Source organism: Amphiprion ocellaris, chromosome 23, assembly GCF_022539595.1.
Source record: "Amphiprion ocellaris isolate individual 3 ecotype Okinawa chromosome 23, ASM2253959v1, whole genome shotgun sequence".
NCBI lineage: Eukaryota > Metazoa > Chordata > Actinopteri > Pomacentridae > Amphiprion > Amphiprion ocellaris.
Window position 1 is genome coordinate 12,401,684 of NC_072788.1, and position 11,843 is coordinate 12,413,526.

The window sequence follows — 11,843 nt, forward strand, 5'->3', positions numbered from 1 at the left end:
TCAAAAGGCTGGGAAAGCACAATCCAGAATCAGGGTTGAGCGTTGTCTCATGACAGTCTGGGTTTTTTTTAACAAACTGAATCAAATTAAAGATAAAAAGAACACAAAAGGCGCGCGAGAGAGAAAACGCCAGGAGCAAAATGTTAAGATTTTATTTACAAAGTCCTTTTTTGTATGTTTTTTTTTGTTTGTTTTTCATTTAACTTACAGAAAGTAAAAAAAAAAGAAAACACAAACTCAACTAGTCAGTGTAAGTGTGAAGGAACAACATGATCTCTCTGAGCAGGAAGAAATGAAAAGAGGCAGAGACAAAGAGGGAGGCAGAGGGAAAGGTAAAGAGAGAGCGTGTCCCAGACAACCATACAAAATTAAACAAAAAACAATTTCTCTGAAAAAATATTTCTTTTAAAAAGCTCTGTTGGCAAAAAAGAGAGAACACAGTTTGCCCTGAGCGCACTCGGCCATGGGGGGGGGGGGGGGGGTGTTTTGGGATGTTTAGGAGTGGATCTCGGCTGCTCGCTTGAATGACATCAGTGATGATGTCAGAGAGGGACGTTAGGGAAGATGGAATGGAGGAAAAAACAAAAGGTGGATGGGAAAAAAGGAATCATAGGTTTGGTTATCTTTCGTTATTTCCATTTACAGATGCCACCTTTGTGTATTTTTCTTGGTTTTAGCTCTTGGGACGTTTTCTTCTCATGCAAAAAATTGTAACATGAAACCCACACGAAAAAAATAAAAAAAATTCTAACACCGAATTCACTTACAACAAACTTTTCTCGGGAACATGATGGTTTGCTATTTCTGAGGTTTGTGTTTCGATTGTAAAATAAAAATCTCATTTCTAACCTGTACTCGCCTCTGTGACACATTTTGAGCTTCTTATGACTGGTGATGCATTTCATTCTAACAAAAAGAAAGATTTCATGTTGATCAAATTACCATCATGTTTTCTTTTTACAGAGTGACATGGCTTAATGACTTTTAATCCTGAAAATCACAAAAAGATACAAAAAAAAAAAAAACTGTTTTTATCTCCTAAGTGAGACTTTGCTTTGCCTATTTCTGGGCTTAAAACTTTGCTCAAAATCTGCTTTTTTGTTTGTTTAACATCACCTCGTTGCGTTTCATTCCTGAGTTCACACACAAACAGAAGCCAAAAAGCAGTAGTCTGCTTGTGATGTGAGGGGGACTTTAAAGTGTAAGAGGACGCTGTAAACTGTCGTACTCCTAACAGGTTTTGTTGCATTTTTGGGATACTTTAGCTGTTGTGATGAGGACAATCAATGGGAGCAAGTTTTGGATCAAGATGATGAAATATGACGCACTGAACGATTAGCACAGTAATTTAGAAGTTAACGGAAGTTGTTCAGGTCTGCACTGGGATGAGACCAGCTTCAGAAAAGGGATGCAGCCCAGGAGTCGACCGAGTGGAGGAGGAGGGGGACGAGCGTTGGTGGGAGGTTGGGCGAGAGGTCGGAGGGGTTCAAGAGGGTCTTTAATCATCATCGTCATCATCCTCATCCTCGGGGTCCCTCTTCCTCTTCTCTCCTTTGGCCGGAGACGAATCCTCGTCTGCAGAGGAGAGATCAGAGGTTAAACAGCACCAGTGTTTCCCTGTGATTATAACAACACTACCGATCTATTTCCTGGTTCTGATAATTTAAACCGAACTAAGCTGCAACTATCCTGTTGATAGAGTAATTTTTCAAACAAAAATTGAAAACATTTGCAGGATTCTTGTCACATTGTCGCAATATTTGGAATTTGGGATTATTGGTGATATATAGATTCAGAAGAAAGTTTTGGCTTCTTTTTCCATTTTTTGTTTGGCATTTCATAGACACAACACATGGCCCCAAAAATTGGTCGCAGCCCTGTACAAAGCCGTTACATGCATCACAATATCGATCTGTTCTTTGGAAAAGTCATGAATTCAAATGACTTTCATGCATGTATGAGTCATTTTACAAGAAGATAACAGAATACTGTAATGGACTGATGTTGTTGTAGATGTTTCAATGTTTACTGTTCAGTTCGAGATTTACCGAAAGTCAGTGAACATGCCACGTTTAGTGAGCTCTCCTCTGATTGACGGAGTCAGCAGTAGTGAGTGTGTCGAATGAGAGAGAGCTGGGAACGCTTGTTAATTCTGGAGCTAAATTCTAGGGTTTGTAGTTATTTTGGAGTTGGTTACAGCGAATGAGATAAAGTCTCACTCATTCATCGCAGAGGGTCGCTACAATATGTTGCACTGTTTTTACAACTGGATCGATGTTCGTCAGTGTTTCGCTCTGTTCCGAGCATTTTATCATAACTTATTTCACTTCCATGGAGATGGCTTTGCTTTTCTTTGAAGCACTACCATCATAAGAGTCTGACTAAAGCTTAGGAGCCACAATGAAGGGCAAAACGTTAGCAAATGTAGCACAATCCAAGGCGGCGTACAATCGGCAAATGTAAACAAAGCCGTCATATGGCACTGCATGACGTTGTATCCATCTGCTCCGCTTAACCAGATCTGACGTCACGACGAAGCGTCGTGGGTCAATGATGTCATAAACCAAGGACCCCCTGTATATAGTAGCATTATTTGTATTTTTCTAATGTAATCTGAATCCCTAATGTACACCTTACTTTACCTGACTTTTGTATGCTAATATTAGATAGATATATCGGTAGAAAGATGGAGAAATAAAGTTTATTTTTACAATACTGCTGCTTCATTTGACTCTGGATCTAGATGTTGGTCAGCATGTTTAAGGTGTTAAGTTGCCATATTTATGTGAATTCAGACAGCAGCAGCGCTACATCTAAGTTTTGCAAAAAAAATGAATCAACCTCAATTTAAAATCCTAAAAAATGCAACGAGCAAACCGTAAAACGTTCAGTATTTTTAAACTCCCTGATTTAACCCCCACAAAACTCATGTGTGTCAAAGTTACAGATATAAACATTTTTTCCCATGAAAAAATTTGTGCATGTATTCATGACTTACTATAACTCTAAACTGTTGCCTCCTTTTAAAATGTGCAGGTCTACTGAGTCTGAGGTGGTGTATTTGCGACAATTTAAAAAAAAAAAAAAGAAAGAAGAAATTTGAAGAAGCGGCGGCTAGGATTTAGGAATGGCGGCTCGCCACTACTGAATGAATGTAGAGGAAACACTGGTTTCTTATCATATAATATATTCCAGCATCAGGTAAAAATGGATTTTCACTGGAGAGAGTCATAAAAAAAATTTTAAAAAAAAAACTGAAACTGAAGAAAATGAAGTATTCATACATTTCAAGATTTTAGGATTCTGTGTAAGTTAAGGAGTCAAAGTTACTCACCATCATCCTCCTCATCTTCCTCATCCTCATCGTCATCCTCACTGTCCAAGTCTCCATTCACCTCTCCTCCCTGTAGAGACAAATATGAACTGATTGTTGCTTCAAATCCAAAATCAGCTGATTGTTTAACATGAAAAATCGACTTGAAAAATTTTGTGGTTTTAGGCTAAAAGATTTTGAGAGTTTAAGAATTGCTGCAAAGTGAGTAATAATTTATATTATCTACTTATACGAAAGTGAACTACAGGCCGTGAGCTAATTTCTAATAGGCTGTTTACACATGTGGATGCAAGAAGACGCAATTAAGGGTGAATCTACATAGATACTTTATTAGTCCCAATGTAAATTGAAGTATCCAGCAGCTTACATGCAACAACAAAAAAAACAAAAAGGCAGGTTAGTAACCAGATTAACAATAACATTCAAGGTTAGCCCTAGTACCGTCGACTGAATACACACCTTGATTCTTTCCATCAGACCTTTACTTAAATGAAACTATAATGAAAGTCCTCCAAAAATAGTAGCCATTTATTCAGACACATAAAGCTACCATTAAATCATCAAATTAACAAGAAAAAATTCAAGCCTGAAATTAGTTTCTTCTGGCTGTTTTTTCCCTCATGGGTCACTTCAGTAGAGCTGCAATGATAATTTTCTAGATACATTCTAATAAATGGTTAAAAATGTTGAGTGCTTCCCAAAAGCCCAAGAAGACGACCCTGAACGTCTTGTTTAGTCCCTAACTCAAAGACAATCGATTTTAAGAAACAAAAAATGAAAGTAACCAGAAAGTCTTCGCATTGAAGAAGCTGAACTGGAGAATTTAGACTTTATTTCTTAAAAATACTGATCACACAGTCCAGTCTGTTCTTGGTCAATGACAAGGTGGATTACTCAAAGTTCAGAGTTGAATTTGACCTGAAACAAAAGAAGTCTCACCTCATCGTCTCCACTGTCGTCATCTTCATCATCATCCTCAGCCACTACATCTTCATCATCCTCCTCTTCCTCCTCAAAGTCCTCAGATTCTCCCTCTGGGATACAGAAACAAGGACAAATACCATAAATGAAGGAAAACTCAATGTGTTTGCTGATAGAAGGCAAAAGCTATTAAAAAAATATCAACAGGAGCTTCCTATTTTTCTGTACGTCAATTCATTGAATAATTACCTTCAGCTGTACTGTCATATATGACAAAGAAAAGCCAAAAGAAAACATTTTCTAAGATGCTAAAATCTGGAATTCTTAATACATCTTTCATTATTTCTGCTCCAAAATGACCAAAACAACTAATAAAATATCAAAATAATTTTTATTTTTATGTTGACTAATCGTTTGAGCTGCTCTGTCTGCAAAGAAAAGCAAAAAAATTTAAACTCATAGCATTATTTCAAGGTTTCCGCTTGAAAATGACCAAAACAATAAGTAAAATATCAAAATGTGGCTTATTCTTCTTCTGTCAGTCAACTAACTGAATTAACACATTTTTCAGCTCTGATGTATAAATGATGCAGAAAAGCAGAGAGCATTTCGTTTTTTCAAATATTTAACATTTTTCTATATTTTTGCTGATAAAGTTGTCAAAACTGTTGCTGAATTTTAAATGACCAAAATTACGAAACATCACAATAGCAGCTTATTATTTAGCCTTCGAATTAATAAACTGATTCATGATTTCTGCTGAACAGTCATCTGAAAAAGAAAAGCAATAAATCTTTTTTAGATGTTAAAACCTGCAACTCCGAGACATATTTTCACTGTTTTGGACAAAAAAACAAAGCAAAATATCAAAACAGTGTGTATTATTCGTCTGTCAGTCAGAGTCTTGCTGATACTGAACCTTCATCTTCGTCCTCGACTCCGTCCACTTCGCCGTCGGAGTCGGAGGCCTCGCAGTCGTCGATGTCGTATCCGTCCAGGTAGGTCAGCTGAGGCAGCAGCTTGAAGATGGACTCCCTGTAGTCGGCCAGGTTGGTCACCTCGCAGTTAAACAGGTCCAGGCTCTTCAGCTGGGGCAACTTTTTCTGGTGGGATGGAGGCAGATGTTATTGTTTCACCCTCAAATGTCTGATTTTAAGCTTCAAGTCAAATTTTTACTTTAGATGGAAGCTAAAACTTCAGAGAGAGCTGCTGCACAGCACAAGAAATATAATGTGTTTTTGAATGTAAACCATGTAAATATAATTTAGCAAAAACAAAAAATTCTATGAAAAACAATGTGCAGAATATGGGCACTTTACGAGACACTTCATACATTTCTACAAACATACCAGTCAAACCAAGACAGAAAACCAACAACATTTAAGGTAACATTTGCTGATTATCGTCTTAAAATGATCAATTAGATGTTTTACAGAAGAGGAATAAGATATTTAGATTCAGTGATCGTTTTGCCATTTCTTCGGCCAAAAATTGTGAAGAAACGTCATCAATTTGATGATTTACAAAAAATTAAGAAGATACGACAAGTCACATAATTGATTAATTAAATTATCATTTCAGCTGTACGAAAAAAAACAGGATTTTCTTTTTTTTTTAAGACACTAAAATCTGCAAATCTTAGATATTTGTTCGCTATTGTTGTCTTTAAAAAAAGGTCAAAGCAATCATTAAATATCAAAATAGCGGCTTGTTTGTCGTCTGCCAGTTGTGTAGTTGACTGACTAATCATTTTATGTTTCATTTATGGCAAAATGAAAAACAGCTACATTTTACAATAATTTCATGTAGCATAATTAATAACACCTGAACCCAAATGTGAGGCAGAACACTGAAGATTTAGCGATTTTTAACAAGATACAGGGAGTGTTTTTAATCAACTACTTGCAAAAAAGCTACACTAATGTGAGGGGAAAAAAAATAAGAACTCTTAACATCTTAACATCTTCTGAAACCTCTTTTGGTCCAAGTGTGACTTTAGTGCCTTTAGACATATAGGGAACAGTTGAATACATTTTCACAAACACACAAGTCAAAGAAAGACAGAAAACCAGCAACATTTACAACAAAATTCAGTGTATATGTAATATTTACAGCTGCATTTAACAGTGACTCCTACTACAAAATAACAAAATCTAGATACAAATAAGAAGCAGAAAAATAAAGATGGAGCTACTTTTAAAACCAGTTTTTGCATAATTGTAAAATTGCACGAGGAAACGCTTAATGTATACTTTATATTATGCTATGATGCTAAAGTTTAATAGCATCATAGCAATAGTTTGGATTGTTTTCAACCAACCACATACAAAAGAGCTACAAGAAACATTGGGAACTTTTTAAGATCTTCTGAATATTGCTTTAACTTCACCCACCAGCGGCTCCAGAGTGCTGATGTCTTTGAACTTGTTGCCGCTCAGGTTAAGGTGCGTTAGGTTGACCAGTCGCTCCGCCAGGACCTCCAGACCTCCAGATATCCTGTTGTCACTCAACTCCAACTGCAAAAAGACATAAAACACAATCAGTCTCAGAAAACACAACACAAACTTGACAAAGAAGGATAAATCTGAGTTTTCTGCTGTTGGTTGGATGTAAAAAAGTGCTGTGAAGAGGTTTATTTTCACTAAAAGGTGCAGCAAGTGATTATTTTCTTCATAAATTCACCTCCAGATTATTCTTCTAAATTGACTGATGATTTTTCTTTACTGGAAAATGTCAGTAAACTGGAAGATATCAATGAACTTTAGGTTGCTTGTTGTACCGGAACATCAATGCTTAAAACTCAAATAAGTTACATTAAATAGCATATAAGGCTGCGTTTGACTATGATTTTCATTATTAATTCATCCGACGATTACTTTTTGATTAATTTTATACATGAAATGTCAAAACAATTGCTAAGCTGAGGTCAATGTTTTGAAATGTCTAATTTTGTTTAACTGATTATATACACAACACATAAAAGAAGCAAATCATCTCCTTTTTAGATGCTGAAATCTGCAATTATGTGATTTTTTCACAAATTTCGCTTTTAAAAAATACTGATAAAATGTCAAATCAATAGTTTATTTTTACATCAGTCATTTAATTGATCAACGGACTATTCTATGACAAAAAAAGTAAGAAATCTCTTCTTTTGTAGACACTTAAATCTCCACAGCATGATACATATTTCACAGTTTTTGGTTTAAAAAAATGGCCAAACTAATTAGTAAAATATCAAAATAGTGGCTTCTTATTCTTCTATAAGTCAACTAACTGAATAATTAACATTTTTTTTCAGCTCTAATATTATAAATGATGTAAAAAAGCAGAAATAATTTTGTTGAGGTGTTCAAACAATTAACATTTTTTATTTTTTTGCTGATAAAATAGCCAAAACTATTACTAAAATATCAACGGTAGCCTCCTATTTTCTGTAATTGATTAATAGACCTATTGTTTGAGCCTTATTTTTATATATAGCAAAGAGAAACAAAAAATATTCTCTTTTGAAGATGCTGAAATTTGCATTTCTTAAGACATATTTTCATTCTCTTTGCTTAAAAATGGCCAAAAAACCCAATCAAAACAGTAGCTTATCATTATGTCACTCAAATAAGCTCTATTTTTACATATGAAATTTGATACTCTTTCCAATATTTGATGAATAAGTTACCAAAACAATTAATAAAACATAATAACGGCAACTAACAATTCTTTGGCAAGTCATTTAATTGATTAACTGACTAATTATTTCAGCTGCACGAAAGCAGGACATTGAAATCTGCAACTCTCACTATTTTCATACATGACAAAGACAAGTGGAAATATTTTTCATTGTTAAAATCTACAAATATTTGACATTTTGTGTAAAAAATAAACTATTAATATAAGAAATAGTAGCTTCTTATTTTTCTGTTAGTCATTTAATTCACTAATGGTTTCCGTTCCACTATTGTATTTGACAAAAGAAAATCAGAAATAGCTTCTTTCCAAACATTCAATGCTGCAAACATTTTCACTATATCAGCTTAAAAATAGCCAAAACAATTAATCAAATATCAATTTAGTAGCCTGATATGTTCGTGCCAATTAACAAATTGATGAATCACCTAATTGTTTGAGTTCACCTATGATACATGACAAAGAAAAGCATCAAATTATCACATTTTAAAAGTTCGTACCAGAAACTTGTTGGGTATATTTGGGTGGAAACACTTCGACACCGTTTGTGAAACCGGTTCTGTTACCTTTTTGAGTTTGTCCAGTTTGGGGACGTCTGCTACGCTGGTCAGGCCGACGTTGATGAGGCTGAGCAGCTCCAGGTTTGAGAACTCTTCTGTGATTCCTTCAATCTTTCCTTCACTGGAGCGACAGTTATCCAGAACCAGCTCCTGGACCTGTGTGGGAGGAGGCAGGTCGGGTTAAAACAAGGTGGGTCACAGGGTTTTATAATCAAATTAAAGTGGATGCATCACATTTTATTAGAGATTTTAGTCAGAACTCTGTTTCAAAATGACATCAGTGATGTTCGTGGTGTCAGTATGACTAATTCAAACAGTCATTTTACTCCTGTGAGGTAAGACAAAGATGAATTTGCACACAGGCAGCAGACACAGGAAACGCCACTTGATTTTTAGTCACACATGAAGTTCTAGATCACGTTTTTGTTGGTGCTTTCCACAGCAGAATGACTGATATTATTTGTGAACCTCAGCCCGAAACCATTTTTTCTGTCTATATTTTTACATTTCTTCCTCAGCAATCTTGTAAATGAGGCTTTTATACCTACATGTACGTGTGTAATATAATTATCATGACATTTTGAATGCTCCAATTATTGCTTCTTATTTCACTTAATTTGCCTTTTAATATTTTAGTGCTGTTCTTATATAAGTTTATTTATGAATGTTGTCAAAAACTCATTGTTTTCCATCATAAATGGCACAAATGTGCGCATTCACGATCCAACAGCAGCAAATCTCTGGACCTGTTTTTCAAATAACCTAACTGTTGCTGATTAATGTTAGAAATGATGACAGAAGCGTGATAAAATAGGCTCCAGAGTCCTGCTCAGCTTCTAGCTGGACCGGATCCGGGCTCTGTTTGTAAACTCCTAACACACGTGACGCTGCTAAGCTAACTCTCCTGCTAACTGCTAGCGTCCCCGCTGCTCTCTTTCTCATCTCCCCGGGTCATGAGAAGTTACCCGGACTGAAAACAAACCCGCTTCTTTCGAGTTTCTGGGAGTAATATAGACGAATACAGCAAACCAGGATGTGCAAGTTAGCCACATTAGCACGCTATCGCTAACACGCCGCTGGCTACGCGCCTTTAGCACGTTATGAACACGGGGTCCGACTAGTTCCTGGAAAAGCGACGCGAGAAGCAACCTCGTTTGAGTTTTTGAATATTTAACATGAGTAAATAATGATTAAAAAAAACTGGAAATCAATATACGTACTGTAACTACAATGCACTCATTTCTTTGCATTAATTTAATACGATTAACCATAGAAATCACAGGTGATTTTTAACGTTTATTGCTAACGTTATCTAACATTTTTTTCACGAAATGCACAACAGCTATGGTGTAAAATAATTAGGACATTAAAAAAATAACGTGTCGTGTTCATTAAAAAATCATGAACTGGCGTTAAAATAGACAATTCGTTTAAAACTTCGAAATATCGCAGATCCAGGTACTAGCCATATCCGGGAGATACGGATGTTAGTTTCAGCGCCGAAGCAGAAGCCGCTTTTAGGTCTTTTTACAAACACGAAATTCGTAACAAACTACTTAACAACTTGCAAGGCAGTTTAATAAAAAAAAATATATCGCGAAATATGAGTGAAAATGAAAATTACAACGCGGTAAACAACTGCGTGACGAGATTGTTTACGAGCGATAAAACCACCGAGAGGGTAAACACCTCTGGGGGTGAAAGGAAGCCTTAAAATGCAACTTATTACATCAATTTCTAGGTTTTACACCAGCTCAGAGTTGTACTTTACTCACTAAATACGCATTTTGGCACTTTTGTGGAGCTGCAGACGTGCTGCCATGTGCTCGCCTGCCCCCTACTCCTCCGGCCGGCCAAGTTTACGCAGTAACGAATCCAGTAAAGACGAGCACAAAGCGGGTTACTCACCTCCGTGGGCGACCGGTGCCTCAGTTCTAACGAGACCCTCTTCTTCATGTCCATTTTTCTGTGGGTTCGGCCTGAGTTTGGGGCTCTGCGATGCGGAAAAACTTGTTTCTCCTCGATCCTCTCTTCAGCATCAACACGCGGAGTCAGTGTGACGCTAGCAACAATGAAAACCTACGACTTCTCAGTAGGACTTCCAAAATAAGATTTCTAGAAGCGCAAATCAGACATTTTCTGAAAAAGACGTGTCATTTCCAGCTGACATATAGCTCTATAATAGTAACTGTACGTTTTAGACACTTTTCTTTATTTCAAATAATAATTTGTGTATTTATTACTAGTTCCCTTTATGTGTTTATTTTGAAGGCAGCACATTAAACTTCCTGTACGTTCCTATTTTCTTACGTCTAACTTGACGCAGCTTCACAACGACGCCGTGGCGTGTGTGAAAAGTGGGTCAAGCCGTTGCCGCGTTTAATTGTCCTCGAAAATATTGTAAATGTTTAAAAGTTCGTAGCACAAATTCACCTCTAATTTAGAAAAATCTGCAATTTCTAAGCTTTAAAATCATTTTTGTTACTTAATATCAGTATTATTTTAATAAATTGAGCGGAAGAATATAGAAAATTAACAAAGAACTCCATTTCAACCCTGGTTCTTTAATCATTTAATGATTAAGTACTCAAATTATATTGTATGAATTGTGTTATTTCTACCTTAACTCCTTAATTGATTTATTGTTGATACGTTTTGTTAAGCTTTTTTATTTTTCCTGCTTTTTCGCCAGATAATTTGTATTTGTCTGGCGAAGTGTAAATTTCGAGTTTTTGAGGCGAACTGAAGGGATCAGATGTTGATTTGTAAAAGGAGGGAAACGCAGCAGAAAGGAAATAAGTATCCGCAGCGGCACTAGCGGCCATTTAGGCTCATTACACACAGAAAAACATTATTATATTATATTTATTATATTATATTATATTATATTATATTATATTATATTATATTATATTATATTATATTATATTATATTATATTATATTATATTATATTATATTATATTATATTATATTATATTATATTATATCATATTATATTATATCATATTATATTATATTATAGGTCCGTGTACGGATCTGGTAATTTTCCATTCTGAAACGGGTATTGAAAAACAAAAAACGAGTGGTCATTTGATTTTTGTTTTACAATACAAAAATTAAAATTGAAATACAAGGCGTTTTTCCTTTTCATGATCAAAAAGGGATATACGATTTTTTCAAAAATGCTTTGATTTTCGTTTTGTATTTAGGATAACAAGAAAGTAAAATCAGTAAGCGACAGAAACGAAATAAGGTCCGTTTTTTTCATTTTCTGAGACCGGAAGTGGTCATCAGCAAGTGTGGAGCCAAACAGAGTACGGTGCATAGACTGTATATACATTT

At 35.5% G+C, this 11,843-nt stretch overlaps 1 protein-coding gene across 1 annotated transcript; it reads right to left on the bottom strand.

The window, feature by feature from the left end:
* Nucleotides 1-129: 129 nt before the first annotated feature.
* Nucleotides 130-10,566, bottom strand: LOC111575613 (acidic leucine-rich nuclear phosphoprotein 32 family member B-like). Its single transcript, XM_023280845.3, has 7 exons — nucleotides 10,408-10,566; nucleotides 8,506-8,655; nucleotides 6,649-6,771; nucleotides 5,175-5,358; nucleotides 4,274-4,368; nucleotides 3,335-3,404; nucleotides 130-1,575 (listed from the first exon to the last, which is right to left on the bottom strand). Exons 1-7 carry the CDS (start codon nucleotides 10,459-10,461, stop codon nucleotides 1,499-1,501), a joined length of 753 nt encoding a protein of 250 aa, XP_023136613.1. The 5' UTR covers nucleotides 10,462-10,566; the 3' UTR covers nucleotides 130-1,498.
* Between the last annotated feature and the right edge of the window lie 1,277 nt (nucleotides 10,567-11,843).

Excerpts from the sequence above, each read along its gene's own strand:
- LOC111575613 (XM_023280845.3), bottom strand. The coding sequence starts at position 10,461 with ATGGACATGAAGAAGAGGGTCTCGTTAGAACTGAGGCACCGGTCGCCC. Across the intron at positions 8,656-10,407 it reads GGCACCGGTCGCCCACGGAG|GTCCAGGAGCTGGTTCTGGA; the intron begins GTGAGTAACCCG and ends CCTCCCACACAG. Across the intron at positions 1,576-3,334 it reads GGAAGATGAGGAGGATGATG|ACGAGGATTCGTCTCCGGCC; the intron begins GTGAGTAACTTT and ends TCTCCTCTGCAG.